We start from the raw sequence: 17,642 nt of genomic DNA on the forward strand, positions 1-17,642 counted from the left end.
CTAGCATTAGTGGCGCCCTCTCCAGCACATCTCACCCTGTCTAGCCTGCAGTAACAGGAGTGGCCGCTAGAGGCAGTGGTGCTCCTCCCGCACATCACACCAAGCCTAACCTGCGGCCGCTAGAGGTTGTGGCGCTGCTCCCGCACATCACGCCTAGTGTGCAGTAACATAATAAGCCACTAACAGTATTGGCGCTGCTCCCGTACCTAAGGCTGGATACCGAGCAGCTGCAGCGTGTGGCGCCGTGGCTTAGTTGGTTAAAGCGCCTGTCTAGTAAACAGGAGATCCTGGGTTCGAATCCCAGCGGTGCCTTGTGGGAAGAAAGTTTTGCTTTCTCTTCCCTTTCCCCACCTCTACGATATGTTTATAGCTGATGAGATCTGACATCATTCATGACGTCACAATTTAACAGCCTATTGCAGCATCCTCTGCCTATCACTACATTCCTTCTGTCTATAGAGCTTTGAGCTGATTCTGTGAAGCCTGGCATTGCTAGCTGCTCTTGTGCATTGTTCAGACAGGCAGAGAATGTGGCGGGGTCAGTGGGCAATGAAAGCATCATTTGAAAGTGATCAACCGCCATTAAAACGATCTGTCATGCCCATTAATGTCCGAATTGTTAACCGATCAGATCCATCCGAAAAACTGATCCATTCCATCAATCAGATTGAATTAGAGAGCGGGAAGACAGCATGACCGCTCCATTCCGATTGATCCCCCTGGCGATTAGATTGAAGATGATAGATTGATCAGCTACGGGATTGTACCGTTAACGGTCATCTTCAGACGCTAACATGTAGCATACCAGACAGCTGCGTTTGGTTTCATTCAAAACGTGACATAGCGACAAAACGTGGGGAAGACAATGCTGAACCTTTTTATACTCTGCAGCAGAAATGCGTTTACGATTGGCTGAACAATCTGTCACAAGCCGTTCCGCAGACGTCCTTCTGAAACAGCCTCATTTCCACTATCAGGCTGTGCGCCAAGGTGGCGCACGCCACAACTCACGGCGGTACGCTGCTACGCGATTCTCTCCGATGAGGCTGCATTCCCAATTATAATGGATGCAATCACACCACGAACGAACGAGAAATGCCATACGTTGTGATTGTGATACTAATGGGGGACGGCACTCGGTGGGTGTCTGTAATGGGGGACAGCACTCGGTGGGTGTCTGTAATGTGGGACAGCACTCGGTGGGTGTCTGTAATGTGGGCCGGCACTCGGTGGGTGTCTGTAATGTGGGCCGGCACTCGGTGGATGTCTGTAATGTGGGACGGCACTCGGTGGGTGTCTGTAATGGGGGACGGCACTCGGTGGGTGTCTGTAATGGGGGACGGCACTCGGTGGGTGTCTGTAATGGGGGACGGCACTCGGTGGGTGTCTGTAATGGGGACGGCACTCGGTGGGTGTCTGTAATGGGGGACGGCACTCGGTGGGTGTCTGTAATGGGGGCCGGCACTCGGTGGGTGTCTGTAATGGGGGACGGCACTCGGTGGGTGTCTGTAATGGGGGCCGGCACTCGGTGGGTGTCTGTAATGGGGGACGGCACTCGGTGGGTGTCTGTAATGGGGACGGCACTCGGTGGGTGTCTGTAATGGGGGACGGCACTCGGTGGGTGTCTGTAATGTGGGCCGGCACTCGGTGGGTGTCTGTGATGTGGGCCGGCACTCGGTGGGTGTCTGTAATGGGGACGGCACTCGGTGGGTGTCTGTAATGGGGGACGGCACTCGGTGGGTGTCTGTAATGGGGGACGGCACTCGGTGGGTGTCTGTAATGGGGGACGGCACTCGGTGGGTGTCTGTAATGTGGGCCGGCACTCGGTGGGTGTCTGTAATGGGGACGGCACTCGGTGGGTGTCTGTAATGGGGGACGGCACTCGGTGGGTGTCTGTAATGGGGGACGGCACTCGGTGGGGGTCTGTAATGGGGGTCGGCACTCTGTGGGTGTCTGTAATGGGGGACGGCACTCTGTGGGTGTCTGTAATGGGGGACGGCACTCAGTGGGTGTCTGTAATGGGGGACGGCACTCGGTGGGTGTCTGTAATGGGAGACGGCACTCGGTGGGTGTCTGTTATGGGGGACGGCACTCGGTGGGTGTCTATAATTGGGCACAGTTCTCGTTAGGTTTGTATAATGGGGGGCAGCACTTCTTGGGCATCTGTAATGCTTCGGAAATATGAAAAAAAAAATCCGATTATTAGAGAAACTTGCTCTCCTGTTCCGCCAGCAGGTGGCGCTGTGCGCGGTGCTGTGTCGTTACATTGTATCCAGCATTGGGCTCTCTCTGTATAATATTTGGCCGTTCATAGAGGGAGTGTCTGACGTTATTTGTGTTGTACGATATTTGTGTAAATATCAGGATACAGATCAGTATCATCCTTTGAAGATTAGGAGCGTAAGTAGGACACTCTTGGAGTGACTATGACGTCATAGCGCGGTTAGAGGCAGATGCAGATCGCGGGGGATCTCGCGCAGAGAATAATTCGAGTTAAATAATAATCGGAGAGGAGCAGCTGACAAGTAAAATCAAACTTTCGTCTCACAAGGCACCGCTGGGATTCGAACCCAGGATCTCCTGTTTACTAGACAGGCGCTTTAACCAACTAAGCCACGGCGCCGCACGCTGCAGCTGCTTGGAACACGGCCTTATGTATGGGAACAGCGCTAGTGTTGCTAGTGGCCGCTTATGTTACTGCAGACTAGGCGTGATGTGCGAGAGGAGCGCTACTGCCTCTGGGAGCCACTTATGTTACTGCAGGTTAGGCTGGGTGTGATGTTGCTGGGAGAGCGCCACTGTCGCTAACGGCCGCTTATCTTTAACTGTAGGCTAGGCGTGATGTGGATGGGAGAGCGCCACTGTTGCTAGCGGCCGCTTCTGTTATTGCAGGCAAAACTTTAGGATATCCGCTGAGATCTGCTTGGCTAGCAGGATAGTGAGGACACTGCAGAAGTGCTAACCTGTGCTGATCTGTACTGAGCTCACACAACTGCAGTCTTCTGGAGACAGGAGCAGATGTAGCCCCACTGCTAATTGTTTGACTCATTATGATGTAATTTGACCCTCGGATTTTCCTCCAGTAAAATTATATAAACAAATAATTTTCTTTTGTATAGATACACATTCAAGGAAAAGAAAGAAAAGGTGGCATTTCAATATTTTGCAAATTAACTCCAAATAAAGAAAAACAATTAGCGCAACGAATTAAAACAAAAAACATCAACAAACAAAAACAGTCTGTACTTCCATAGAGGCAACTGGGCAATTTCCTGGGTCCCCAGAGCCTACAGGGACCCCCAAGGGTTCTCCCAGTTAGCATTGCTGTGCTGTTGCCATAGAGAGGAAAGGATGAGTCTGTCCCCTTCAGCATGACTCCACTCCTGCTCCATCCCTTTCTACTGCAAGACTTTTGCCACACACTTCCATACAGAAATAGGAGGGGCAGGCTGAGACATATCAGAAATTGAACAGGGACCCTAAAAACCAGTTGAGTGGCTGGAACAGAGCAGAGATGGTTCATCATTAATGCAAATTGTATGACTCTTGGAACTGAGCCAATGAAATGCACTTCCTCTCATTTCCAAGCTGCATACAATTTACATTTAAATTGTATGCAAACCGTGCCAGATTTAGACTATTTCTGTCCTAGGCTAACTTACTTGTGGCCCCTCCACTATGTACAGCCTCTCTTCCATGTGTAATATCCATGTACAGCGCAGCCCCCTCTTCTATGTGTAACATCCATGTGCAGCATCCCCCTCTTCCATGTGTAACATCCATGTGCAGCAGCCCCCTGTTCCAGGTGTAATATCCATGTACAGCAGCCCCCTCTTTCATGTGTAATATCCACATACAGCACAGCCCCTCTACCATATGTAATATTCATGTACAGCACAGCCCCCTCTTCCATGTGTAATATCTATGTACAGCAGCCCCCTCTTCCATGTGTAATATCCATGTACAGCAGCCCCATCCCATTCCATGTGCAGCCCCCTCTTCCATGTGTAAGGCCTCTTGCACACTGCACGCGATTCCGATTCAGATTCCGCTTTTTAATCTGTTTTTACATCCGATTCAGATTCCGATTTGCAGTGTGCAGGGAGCAAACTGCAAATCTGAATCTGAAGTAAAAACTGATTAAAAAGCGGAATCTGAATCTGAATCGCTTGCAGTGTGCAAGAGGCCTAATATCCACATACAGCACAGCCCCTCTACCATATGTAATATTCATGTACAGCACAGCCCACTCTTCCATGTGTAATATCTATGTACAGCAGCCCCCTCTTCCATGTGTAATATCCATGTACAGCTCCCCCATTTATACCTACCATATACAGCAGCCTCCCTCCCAATCCATGTGCAGCCCCTCTTACATTAATACCTTTCATATACAGCAGCCCTCTTCCCATTCCATGTGCAGTACACTCTTCCATTCATACCTTCCATATACAGAAGCCCCCTCCCATTCCATGTGCAACCGCCTCTTCTATGTGTAATATCTATGTACAGCAGCCCCCTCCAAATCCATGTACAGTCCCCTCTTTCATTTATATCTTCCATATACAGCAGCCCTCCTCCCATTCCATGTGCAGCCTCCTCTTCCAAGTGTATCATCCATGTACAGCAGCTCCCTCTTCCATGTGTAATATCCATATACAGTAGCCCCCCTCCCATTCCATGTGCAGTCACCTCTTACATGTGTATTGTCCACATGCAGTAGCCCTACTCCCATGCCATGTGCAGCCCCCTCTTCCATGGGCAATATCCACGTAGAGCAGTCCCCCCCCCCCCCCCCCCATTCTATGTGCAGCCCTCTCTTCCATGTGTATCATCCGTGTACAGCAGCTCCCATTCCATGTGCAGCCCCCTCTTCCATGTGTAACACTCATGTACAGCATCCCCTCTCGTTTATGTACAGTTTCCTTAGGCAGCAGATTCCCTCATTCTGTGTGTTGCTCGCTGTTTATCTAAATCTTCATTATTTGAAATATTCACACACACGCACTGTCATTAAAAAAAATAGTTTTATTACAGGGAGGCAGAGGTGGCCAGGGGTATGGCAGGTAAGTGAAGAACCGAGGGAGTGGGGAGTCGGCAGAAAACGCACTTGTTGATCACGTTGGTATTATCCCAGTGCATGATGGGAAAGGACCTCTGACACTCTTCACACTGGAGGAAACCATGAAATAGAGTTAAAATAAAACTGTGGAAACTTCCAAGAATAACACAATTTATTCTGTTATGTTTTCAGTAAAGTGTGATGATCCTCAGCAGGTTTTGGACATAATGAAGTTAGGAGGGCTAGGGGAGGGGCATCAGGTGATCTCACAGTGGGCCCAATGCATAAATATATAGGTAGCGTATGGCGATTAGGGGTGTGGCAGAGGCGTGGCTTAAGTGTCCCTCTTTCTTATCTCAAAAAGCTGGGAGGTATGCGCTTTCTGCAAATGTTTCACTTCTGCCATTCATTTCACCTCCTCTGTGTATCCACTTTCCCTGAAAATAAGACCTACCCTGAAAATAAGCCCTAGCTTGAATTTTGAGCATGCTTGAAATATAAGCCCTACCTCCAAAAATAAGCCCTAGCAGAAGTTAAAGAGGAAGTGGTGACCAGCAAGTGGGGACACAGCAGTGCAGTGCCGATCAAGCACCGGCCCCATCATCCCAGCACACCGCAACGTTATCAGCTATGCAGGGATGACAGGGCAAGTGCCTGATCAGCACAGTAGCATACCTTCAAATCCAGAACAGCACAGTACAAAGGAACAAGAAATGTTCTGCTGAGAGACACTTCCTTAAAGAAATATAAGACATCCCCTGAAAATAAGCCTCAGCACATTTTTTAGAGCGAAAATTAATATAAGACAGTCTTATTTTCGGGGAAGCACGGTATGTGTTATTATTATATATGTTCACACTCACATTGACTCACACTAATGATAGGAGCAGGAGCCAATGAAATTGGCTCCTGACCGGCTCAGGAAGCTCTGCCGTCAAAAGGAAGTCAGAGTGAGGGGGCTACAACGACGGGACATTAGTGTAAACGGTGGTAGCGACTGGTCAGCGCGTCTCGATGATGATAAGCGCTAGTTTTTTTTTTAAAGCAGCAGACTCTGGTACTCATGGAGCCAGAGGCTGCTGGTTAAGGAAGGGGTTAAGGGACTCCGAACTTAAGTTAAAAAGGAAAATAGTACTCACCCGGGGATTTCTGTAGCCCAGTGCTGGTCGGGAGGTCCCACGACGGCGTCCTGGCTCCTCTCCTAGGCCCCGCTCCGGAATGGCTGCCAGGCAGCAGCCCGGCGACACTGGGCCGAACGTCGGGCTCCTTCTTCCGCGTATCACGCGGCTGACGTCATCATGGCGGCCGGCGTTAAAGTAGTGCGCATGCGTGAGTAAAGCGCGCATGCACCGTACTGCCACGCCGGCCGCCGTGATGACGCGAGGCGGCTGGCGTGGTGACGTCAGCCGCGTCATACGCGGAAGAAGGAGCCCGACACTCGGCCCAGTGTCGCCGGGCTGCTGCCGGGCAGCCATTCCGGAGCGGGGCCTAGGAGAGGAGCCAGGATGCCGTCGTGGGACCTCCCGACCAGCAGTGGGCTGCAGAAAGCCCCGGGTGAGTACTATTTTCCTTTTTAACTTGAGCTCGGAGTCCCTTTAACCACTTGCGTACCAGCAGTCTCTAGCCCCTTAAAGCAGATCTTCGGACTAAATTAAAAATTCTGCAGCCTCCCTTTAAAAGAAAGTTATAGTTACCTGAGGAGCCTTGTCCCACAAAGCCGCACCAAAGACCCTGCTAACTAGCCGGGCGTTTTTCTCTGGGGAGAGAGGGGAGGTGGAGCCAGGCGTCGTAAGTTGCGTGATGCGGGGTCTTCAGGATGGCTTCGCGGCACAAGGAAAGAAAATCTTCTCAAATACGACATGAAATGTTCTAATGGCATGTGTGGAATTGACTTTATGAGGGCAACTTGGCTTCTGTTTGTAAAAGTGTTCCTGAGTTCAAATACAGTTTGAGGTTCCATACACTTGTTAATCCATTTGTTTTAATTTTTCTTGTTGGGATATTCTGACAATAAAAATCAGAGCAAAGCAGATGCGTGTGGCCAGAAATAGGCGGATAGATCTTTCCTTTCCGGCTCTGGTGAGGTTAACGGGACAGCAGATAAGCTGCAGAAATGAACCCTCCCTACTGGAGACCAGGTGCTGATCATCACTAGCTACAGAAGACTCCTCACAATATCCACAGAGTGCTCTGCTTCATGTGCTAGGTTCAGAAAAGGATGATGATGAAATGGGGCCCTAGGCAAGATAGCAGTTTTTGCCCACCACTGATGGCTTTTTTAGTAAGATTTGGTGGGGGTAGCATCCACCAAGCTCCAGACTCTCTCCATGCCCTAGCCCTTGGTGGTATGATTCTTTCTGGATTTTAGTGTCTAAAAGAAGTACAACTATTTTTGAGGCTTTTAGACCCTAAAACCGGGGAAAAAAAATCATACCGCCAGAGAGCATGCAGCAGCCCCTGCACGCTACTCACCTCCCTGAGATCCAGCGCTGCAGTTCTCCCTTGGTCCTCTGGGTGGCACTGTAACACTGTAGTGAGATCGCCGTCTGTTGCCATGATGACAAACGGTGAACTCACCCGGGGGAGGCAGAGTCTCCGAGAACAGGAAAGAGAATGGCTGCCAACGTCTCCCGCCAGCTACCACGAGTCAGGCTCGGGATAACCACTCCTGGCTTGTATTTTTTAAGCAACTGCCTAGGTTTGCCTTGTGGATGATCCTCCAGCTCTGGCTAGGTTACCTCATAAGGGATCCCACCTTACGGTTACGACTACCTTAGGAGTTCTGGTTCACTATGAGCTTACAGGGCAATCTGTGGAACCTTACGGTCATATATTCAATATTACAAAAATTCACACAAGTGTTTCAATAACAGATGCACCTTTATTACAGAATCAAAATAGTATCAAGCAGCCTGTCAAAGAATATAATGTAACTGTAGGAAGAGAAAAGGGAAAATCGAGAGCCCACTATGGTTTAGTATGTTGTGTACAGTAAATGAAAGGATCTTTGTATGAAATAATACTCACAAAGGTGAGTTACCACAAAGGCAACTACTGTACAGGCTGGTGGGGAGCTTAGACCAGAGCCTACTTGGGTCACTCTCTGTCAAATCATTGAGCTCCATAGCAACATTTTGATTGCCCCCTCCTGGCAAAAAAAAAAAAATAGGCACCTTTGTGTCCCCTCCCCCTGCACCAGTATTAGGTAGCCAGAGGTGCCCCGAGTATTAGGTAGCCCCCCCCCCCCCCCCAGTATTAGGTAGCCAGTGTGCTTGCCCCACTCCCCCCAAACAGTATAGGTTGCCAGTGTTCATGCCCCCCCCCCCCCCCAGGTTAGAATATGTAGCCATTGTGCTTTCCCTCTCTCCTCTCTTAGTGTAGGTGGCTATTGTGCTCCCCCCCCCCCCCATTAGTATAGGTGGCCTGTGTGCTTCCCCCACCCCCCTGAGTTAGAACATGTAGCCAGTGTGCTTTCCCCCTCCCCCGCTTAGTATAGGTGGCATGTGTGCTTCGCCCCTCCCGTTAGTGTTGGTGGCCAGTGTGCTTCCCCCCCCCCAGTAGAGTTGGCCAGTGTGACGTTGTTGTCACAGAGACGTGATGCATGGATAAGCAGTTGGAGCTGAGTTGATGCACACAGTGCCGACCCTGCACATTAGGGGACCCGACGCGGGTCTCCATGAGGCCTGCAGGGGAGCCCTATCACCACCAGAGCCACCCACTATGGGACCCGGCCCCCCTGAGCTACAGGCCCCTTAGCAGATGCTCTTGCTGCTATGGTAATCCCTACTCCAATGCTCTCTGTAGATCAGATAAAGGGGGTAGCACCTCTCCGCCAAAGGAGGACGAAACTTACAGAAATTGTTAAAACAGAGACGCAAAAGTATAATATCCACTAAAAACAGAAAAAAAATAAGATGTAGTGGTGCACTTACCTCTCCATAGAGGACTCAAGTTTGTCAGATTCAGGTAAAAAAACCTTTATTGTACACTCCACAATGTGACATGTTTCGCAGGTATGACCCGCTTCATTAGGCAGAATACAGGAGTAACTGGAGAAAACGGGGCAGCTACCCAAGGCACTGAGCACCTAAGAGTCCCTGAAGTCCAGGATCGTGTACCTCACAACTTTAACTAAGGGGCCTCACAGTAATTATTGCCCAGGACCCATTTTCTGTGAAACTATCTCTGATCATTAATTAAAGGTACACAGACCATCTAGCACAAGAGTGGCCCGGACACTGCAAGGTACACAGACTAGTATCTAGCACAAGAGTGGCCCGGACACTGCAAGGTACACAGACTTTGTATGGCCACTTCTAAACATATTGGACTGCAGGTGAAGAATCATCTCCTTCCATGACAAGGTCTGTACACTGCTGTGTGAAATCTCACCTGGGCTATTCGGGATCCCATTGCTTTCTTGTTCTCAATGACGGCAGGGATTTGTTCACAGTCTTCTATATTCCATAGTCTCACTGTTGCGTCCTGCATAAACAGGGCAAACTACATCATTTAGGAAAAGACATTTCTACTACAAGCTACAAGAGGAGGACTATATCTTCCGGCATGCCTCAGCGCCCTTTATTACAGAGCAGAGCTGTGTGGGGTGGCTGAGGCATCGGCTCTACTCAGAGTGGGCATCGGCTCCTCTGATTCGCGTCAAAGAATCGGCTCTTAGAGCCGGCTCGTTCGTGAACGACCCATCACTAGTGACTACAAGCTATAACAGCATCCTATACAATAAAATTCAAGTGTCCCTGCATCATCAACTGAATAGTTGTGTGTCCCTGGCTTTTTTTGTACTAAACATGTGCGCAGTCAGGGCAGTTAGGACACAGGGCCGGATCTGACAGTTTGCTGTGTGTGGTTCACAGAGGTTCTCATTGCATTGTGGGAAATAACCGCTTTTTCCAACTGCCAAGCAAGCAGCTCCCTGTGTGCATATACTTCAGATAGTGGTGGGGAACGAGCAACGCGGGACGTGTATGTGCGCACATTGCGGGGGGTAGCGGCTGTGACCTTGTGCCCGTTTTTAACGGGCGGGCCTTTTTACTAGTAATATTATAAGACAGCAAAACTTTGTGTAACATTGTGTATATAGCTATACAGTAATCCTGTCATCAGAATAATAAGGAGGGAATGGTGAAAAGGCTGCCTACTAGACAGTCCTATGACCATATCAGTTCAAGGAGTGCTAATGTTATAAACAGGTTTTACTTAGCCGTTCACCATAAATCAAAATCTGAATTAGATCTGACTGCAGACCTAGACCTCTTATTAAGACTGCAGACTCAGACCTCCCATAAGAGACTGCAGACCCAGACCTCCCATTAGAAACTGCAGACCCAGACCTCCCATTAGAAACTACAGACCTAAACATCCCATTAGAGAATGGATACCTAGACCTCCCATTAGAGAATGCAGACCTAGACCTCTCATAAGAGACTTCAGGCCTAGAGCTCCCATTAGAGAGACTTCAGGCCTAAAGCTCCAATTACAGACTTCAGGCCTAGACCTCCCATTAGAGAATACAGGCCCAGAGCTCCCATTAGAGACTTCAGGCCTAGACCTCCCATTAGAGAATGCAGGCCCAGAGCTCCCATTAGAGAGAGACTTAAAGGGGAACTGAAGAGAGAGGTATATGGAGGCTGTCATGTGTATTTCCTTTTAGACAATACCAGTTGCCTGGCAGCCCTGCTGATCCTCTGCCTCTAATACTATTAGCCATAGCCCCTGAACAAGCATGCAGCAGATCAGGTGTTTCAGTGGTTCAGACTTATAAGTCTGATCTGACAAGACTAGCTGCATGCTTGTTTCTGGTTTTAATCAGATACTACTGCAGAGAAATAGACCAGCAGGGCTGCCAGGCAACTGGTATTGATTAAAAGGAAATAAACATGACAGCCTCCATATACCTCTCTCTTCAGTTCCCCTTTAAGGCCTAGACCTCCCATTAGAGAAAGACTTCAGGCCTAGACCTCCCATTAGAGAAAGACTTCAGGCCTAGACCTCCCATTAGAGAGAGACTTCAGGCCTAGACCTCCCATTAGAGAAAGACTTCAGGCCTAGACCTCCCATTAGAGAAAGACTTCAGGCCTAGACCTCCCATTAGAGAGAGACTTCAGGCCTAGACCTCCCATTAGAGACTTCAGGCCTAGATCTTCCATTAGAGACTTCAGGCCTAGACCTCCCATTAGAGAGTTCAGGCCTAGACCTCCCATTAGAGACTTCAGGCCTAGACCTCCCATTAGAGAGTTCAGGCCTAGACCTCCCATTAGAGACTTCAGGCCTAGACCTCCCATAAGAGACTTCCGGCCTAGACCTCCCATTAGAGACTTCAGGCCTAGACCTCCCATTAGAGATGTGCATGGGAATGGGGCAGAGCCAATACTGCTGCAATGTGAAACATCTGGAATGAAGTACGGGTGGTGATAATACTGCCGCCCTAGCTGTCAGGTGTATTTTACATAGTACACTGTGGTATTACTGCTGTCCCTATGCACACCCTCTCTCCCACACCAAACAAAAACAGTCGGTACTTCCCTAGAGGCAACTGGGCAATATCCTGGGTCCCCAGAGCCTGCAGGGACCCCCAAGGGTTCTCACAGTTAGCATTGCTGTGCTGTTGCCATAGAGAGGAATGGATGAGTCTGCCCCCTCCAGCATGACTCCACTCCTGCTCCATCCCTTTCTACTGCAGGACTTTTGCCACACACTTCCATACAGAAATAGGAGGGGCAAACTGAGACATATCAGAAATTGAACAGGGGCCCTAAGAACCAGTTGAGCGGCTGGAACAGAGCAGAGATGGTTCATCATTAATGCAAATTGTATGACTCTTGGAACTGAGCCAATGACATGCACTTCCTCTCATTTCCAAGCTGCACACAATTTACATTTAAAATTGTATGCAAACCGTTCCAGATTAAAGGTGCGTACACACGTCAGATAAAAGTCTTTGGAAAATGAAAGATCACAGACCAATTGTACCACCTTTCATGTAGTATGAGAGCCATACTCTACACAGTCTATTCTATGGAGCTGAACTCCCCATCAGATGGAAATCTTTGCAAGATGCTGTACACCAAGATGCTGCACACATGCAACAGATCAGTGTCTGCAAAAGATCATTCCCTGCAAAAGATCGATTCCTGCAAAGTGCATTCATAGTCTATGACATCTGCAGATCCTCATACACACCTTGTTTAATGGACATTCATCTGCAGATCAGACAATTATCTGCCGATCTGAAGATCCAACCTGGTGGATCTGGTCTACAGATAATTGTCCGTTAAACAAGGTGTGTATGAGATCTGCAGATATCATAGACTATGAATGCATTTTGCATGAACGGATCTTTGGCAGGAACTGATCTTTTGCAGATAGTGATCTGTTGCATGTGTACAGCATCTTTGTGTGCAGCATCTTGCAAAGATTTTTATCTGATGGGGAGTTCAGCTCCATAGAATAGACTGTGTAGCGTATGGCTCTCATACTACATGGAAGGGGGTAAAATTGGTCTGTGATCTTTCATTTTCCAAAGACTTTTATCTGACGTGTGTACGCACCTTTAGACTATTTCTGTCCTAGGCTAACTTACTTGTGGCCCCTTCTTTATGTACAGCCTCTCTTCCATGTGTAATATCCATGTAGAGCAGCCCCCTCTTCCATGTGTAATATCCAAGTACAGCAGCCCCCTCTTCCATTTTTAATACCCATGTACAGCAGCCCCCTCTTCCATGTGTAATATCCATGTGCACCAGCTCCCTCTTCCATGTGTAATATCCATGTGCACCAGCTCCCTCTTCCATGTGTAATATCCATGTGCACCAGCTCCCTCTTCCATGTGTAATATCCATGTGCACCAGCTCCCTCTTCCATGTGTAATATCCATGTGCACCAGCTCCCTCTTCCATGTGTAATATCCATGTGCACCAGCTCCCTCTTCCATGTGTAATATCCATGTGCACCAGCTCCCTCTTCCATGTGTAATATCCATGTGCACCAGTTCCCTCTTCCATGTGTAATATCCATGTGCACCAGCTCCCTTTTCCATGTGTAATATCCATGTGCACCAGCTCCCTCTTCCATGTGTAATATCCATGTGCACCAGCTCCCTCTTCCATGTGTAATATCCATGTGCACCAGCTCCCTCTTCCATGTGTAATATCCATGTGCACCAGTTCCCTCTTCCATGTGTAATATCCATGTGCACCAGCTCCCTCTTCCATGTGTAATATCCATGTGCACCAGCTCCCTCTTCCATGTGTAATATCCATGTGCACCAGCTCCCTCTTCCATGTGTAATATCCATGTGCACCAGCTCCCTCTTCCATGTGTAATATCCATGTGCACCAGCTCCCTCTTCCATGTGTAATATCCATGTGCACCAGTTCCCTCTTCCATGTGTAATATCCATGTGCACCAGCTCCCTCTTCCATGTGTAATATCCATGTGCACCAGCTCCCTCTTCCATGTGTAATATCCATGTGCACCAGCTCCCTCTTCCATGTGTAATATCCATGTGCACCAGCTCCCTCTTCCATGTGTAATATCCATGTGCACCAGCTCCCTCTTCCATGTGTAATATCCTTGTGCACCAGCTCCCTCTTCCATGTGTAATATCCATGTGCACCAGCTCCCTCTTCCATGTTGTTATGATCATGTCTGCAGCGTTTACTGCTGGCTGCAGTGGTATTGTAACCCAAGCAGTTCTGATGTCATTACATACATTTTCTTGCATAGTTTGGTTTGCACTTAAACTAGTTGCTGATTCCATCTGCAGTCGCTCTGAAGTTAATGACAGTTTAATATGCTTTTGTGAAAACAAAGATTGTCTGCTGCAACGGAGGGGCAATCCCTTTCCTGCAGGCTGCGTATCATTGTCTGCCTTTTCCTGCTGTCAGCCTGTGATTAATTACCATTCACTTGTGTGGGAATCTGCAGGTCTGCTCCCATTGGATGACCTCAGTATAAAGAACTGCTTCCTGCAATGCTTGATGGGCTACCATAGTCTCAGATTCTGTCTGTTACTCTGCCCGTGCCCCACCTCGTTCCTAGTCCGTGTGGACTGCGCTGACTCCTGCGAAGGGGTCAGCGAGTCCTCCTAGTTCTGCTCTTGTTCTAGAAGTTGTTACTCTGCTTGTCTTGTGTCATATATTGGTTCATCGCCAATATATACGCATACTTGCGCATTTTGTTATTTTCTTTGTATTCGTGTTACGTTGATACATCAGTGTCGCTGATATATACGTACACGAACTGTTTATTTCCTGTGTTCAGTCAGTCAGCCTTCCAGCACGCTTTGGTAGTTTGCGCGTATCGTGAGCACCCGTGCTGAGGTAGTATCCTGTTCCTGGTCCTGTTTGTGGATTGCGTTCATCTCTGCGAGGAGATAGCGAATCCTTCTGAGTCCTGTTCCCTGTATTACTCCAGTCTTAGTCAGAGTTCCTGCTTATGTCATATATCGGTTCATTGCCGATATATACATATGTTAGTCAGACGTTACAAATAGTTTCATTGATAGCTGTAATTGTAATACGCTAGGAAATCATACTTATTGTATATTTATCTGTGTTACGTTCATCTATCTTGATCCTGCTATTTCCTGACTATCCTGTCCTGTCTTTGTGAGGCACGCCATTGCTGCAAACGCATTGGCTACCTCATTCCAGTCTGTTTTATTGTAGACGCTTGCTGTCACTAAGTAGTGGCTAGTTAAGCAAGCGTTCATTCTGTCTACCTGTCCTGATCTCCTCGGTCCTGGTTTGTGCGCTCGGCGCTGCTTTGCGCTGAGACGTTGTTGCGAGGGTGTTGTTTGTGGCTGTTCGGATCTGCACCGGCTCTGTGCACCACAATCTCCTATTGGAGTCAGTCCTCTCCTCCACTATACTGGGGATATCCTGATTCCTTGTGCTGGTGTGTGTACCTCCTTCACGTCAGCTTATGTGTTGCATGCTGACTGTGGAGATTACACCTCCAAGCGTGACACATGTGTAATATCCATGTGCACCAGCTCCCTCTTCCATGTGTAATATCCATGTACACCAGCTCCCTCTTCCATGTGTAATATCCATGTGCACCAGCTCCCTCTTCCATGTGTAATATCCATGTGCACCAGCTCCCTCTTCCATGTGTAATATCCATGTGCACCCCTCTCTCCCACACCATGCAATACCTCTCCAACCTCTGAAATCATGCAGAGAACATGCATTATGTGTCACCGTGTGGCTTGGCTGATGTTCTGAGACCTCAGTAGAGCCCCTTAATGCATCGCTTACTGGGTGGTAAAGTTGCCTGGTGGCTTGGCTGATGTTCTGAGACCTCAGTAGAGCCCCTTAATGCATCGCTTACTGGGTGGTAAAGTTGCCTGGTAAGCATTATGTAATATATAGACAGTATATAATAATAATAATATATAAATAATATATATATGTGCAAACACAAGCAGGTTCTCATTCTATTGTGGATTGTAACAGTCTTGTGTCGTAGCTCAGATGTCTGATTATGTGGTGATCTGCAGAATCACCAATAATGCAGATGCTATACCTGATTATGTGTGATCTGCAGAATCACCAATAATACCAGTATAGCAGACAAAGAGCTGAGTGTGTAGTGATTAGGTGCAACCGTAACTTTAATAGTTTAATGAGACCTCACCAAAGGGGCTGGTGAGGTACTATCAGTACACTGAGCGTGCACTAGAGTACAAGCTCCAGCAGGCTGGAGAAAACAATATCGAAGAGGCCGAATCTCCCGTGGAGCGGGTGATTCAGGAAGTACTGCAGCCAAGTGATCACCCGTGCAGCCTATGAGATACAACTAGTACTGAACTAGTGATTAACTGGGAACATGCGAGTCAGACTGTACTGCAGCCGAGTGATCACCCTTGGAGCAGGTGAGTCAGACTGTACTGCAGCCTAGGAGACACAACCAGGACTGCACAAAATAGCTTCACCAGAGGCGCTGGTGAAGCTAGCACCTCACCAGTTGCGAGGGCCCACTGGTGAGTAGAATGGTCTGACAGGCAAGTTTCGGCAACAGAGAGGTAAGTATCGGTACAGAATCGTGAGACAGGAGAATAATCAGTAATCAGGCAGAGGTTCAGCAACAGAGAGGTAGATAGGCAAAGATACAAAAACGGAAAGCAGGATCAGAGTCAGGGGGATAGCTAAGAGTCATACACAGGAGATCAATACAATACAATATCCTAGTCTAGGTGTGAAGTCCTTGGCATCAACACCCGGGAACTAGTCTAATCAAATAAACAGTAACAAGGTAGCAATATCCTAGACTAGGTGTGAAATCCTTAGCATCAACACCTGGGATCTAGTCTAAGGTCTGAGCGCTAACACACAGAGTATTCACGACAACAGACAATGTGCGAATGAAGCCTAGACAACAGACAATGTGCGAATGAAGCCTAGAGGCTTAAGAAGCAGAGGAGACCCCACTGGCACGCCCCCCTTCCAACAGCCAATCCTGGGCGCCGTGGGACTCCTCTGACGTCAGCCAACCTACCGGTCAGCTGACGGGATTTCTTCCCGCATAAAGGTCCCGTCTGTGCGCGCGCCCGCGCGAGCCGGCAACCCTCTGCACCAGAGAACGTTCCATCCTCGGCGTCCTAGATGCCGAACGGACGGATGGCCGCATAGAGGCGGCTGCGGCGGCGGTGCTGTTCGCCGCAGCTGCCTCGTGTATTACATGGATGTAATTATTGCCAGGTTATATGTTTATGGAATTTTAAGCTTTTGAAATAATAAATACGCATTTTAATTATTATGAAGAAATGATATGGCCTACAAAAACTTTGCCACCACTAAAAGACACACACATACTGTACATTATATTGCTTTTTGATAAGTGTCGCTATTGTTCTGACCATTAATGAAATCCAAGTCCAACAGCCTTGATCCAAAAGAAGCCACCCCTTCTCTCAGCCTCCTTACCCACTAACCACTCCTGACCCCACAAGGCAGAAGTTCTCCTCCTCGGGGTGTAAACGTGTTTGGAAAGAGACAGAAGAAGAGAAGTCACTGCAGCAACTAATAATCCCAAGGACTCACCTTTGAGGAAGAAAGAACTTGTTTCCTATTGGTGCTCAAAGCTACATCTAACACCCAATCAGCGTGGCCCTGTGGAGAGACCAATCAGCAACACAACATTATAAGGGTCAGGGTAAAAGGGTTCTGATTTCACAGTCATCTCTAGTTCAGGTTGTTGTTTGTTTGACATCCATTCAAAATCAGTTTGACCTCAGTCTGACTTCATTTTTACCTAGTTTTTTTTTCCAGCTTCCCTGTCCCCTCGTGACTTATGTGTGGTCTCTGATTTCCCACCACACAATCCCATATGCTTCCTTGGATGCCTAGATTTTCCAGCAGTGAGGTCATACTGGGGCTTTCATTGGTTTCTGGATGTTGTGCAATGGCCTGGCCTACCCCAGTGACTTCTGGGAGGAGGCATTGGCCCCTCCCTTTGCTGCTGATAGGAGAGTCTTGTCTGTTATAGCCATGAGCCCTCAGCTTATTGGGCAGCGGGGTTGTGTGGTTGCAGCAATGTCAGACTGATGCAGAGGCAT

The 17,642-nt window shown here is 48.4% G+C and overlaps 1 protein-coding gene and 2 non-coding genes across 3 annotated transcripts in view; 1 reads left to right on the top strand and 2 right to left on the bottom strand.

Moving 5' to 3' along the window:
* The first annotated feature begins 238 nt into the window (after nucleotides 1–238).
* Nucleotides 239–312, top strand: TRNAT-AGU (transfer RNA threonine (anticodon AGU)). Its single transcript has one exon. It is a non-coding gene; the product is annotated as a tRNA-Thr (tRNA).
* A 2,237-nt stretch (nucleotides 313–2,549) lies between these two features.
* TRNAT-AGU (transfer RNA threonine (anticodon AGU)) lies at nucleotides 2,550–2,623 on the bottom strand. The gene has a single exon. It is a non-coding gene; the product is annotated as a tRNA-Thr (tRNA).
* Nucleotides 2,624–5,008: 2,385 nt separating this feature from the next.
* WDR88 (WD repeat domain 88) overlaps nucleotides 5,009–17,642 on the bottom strand; it is a 41,412-nt gene continuing 28,778 nt past the window's right edge. Inside the window, exons 9-11 of the mRNA XM_068261408.1 lie at nucleotides 17,128–17,196; nucleotides 9,455–9,547; nucleotides 5,009–5,172 (exon numbers count right to left, since the gene is read on the bottom strand). Coding sequence (XP_068117509.1) covers nucleotides 5,032–5,172; nucleotides 9,455–9,547; nucleotides 17,128–17,196 — 303 coding nt within the window. The 3' untranslated portion in view covers nucleotides 5,009–5,031. The remainder of the gene's footprint in view (nucleotides 5,173–9,454; nucleotides 9,548–17,127; nucleotides 17,197–17,642) is intronic.

The sequence above is a fragment of the Hyperolius riggenbachi genome, chromosome 11 (assembly GCF_040937935.1).
Source record: "Hyperolius riggenbachi isolate aHypRig1 chromosome 11, aHypRig1.pri, whole genome shotgun sequence".
In the NCBI taxonomy this organism is placed as follows: Eukaryota; Metazoa; Chordata; class Amphibia; order Anura; family Hyperoliidae; genus Hyperolius; species Hyperolius riggenbachi.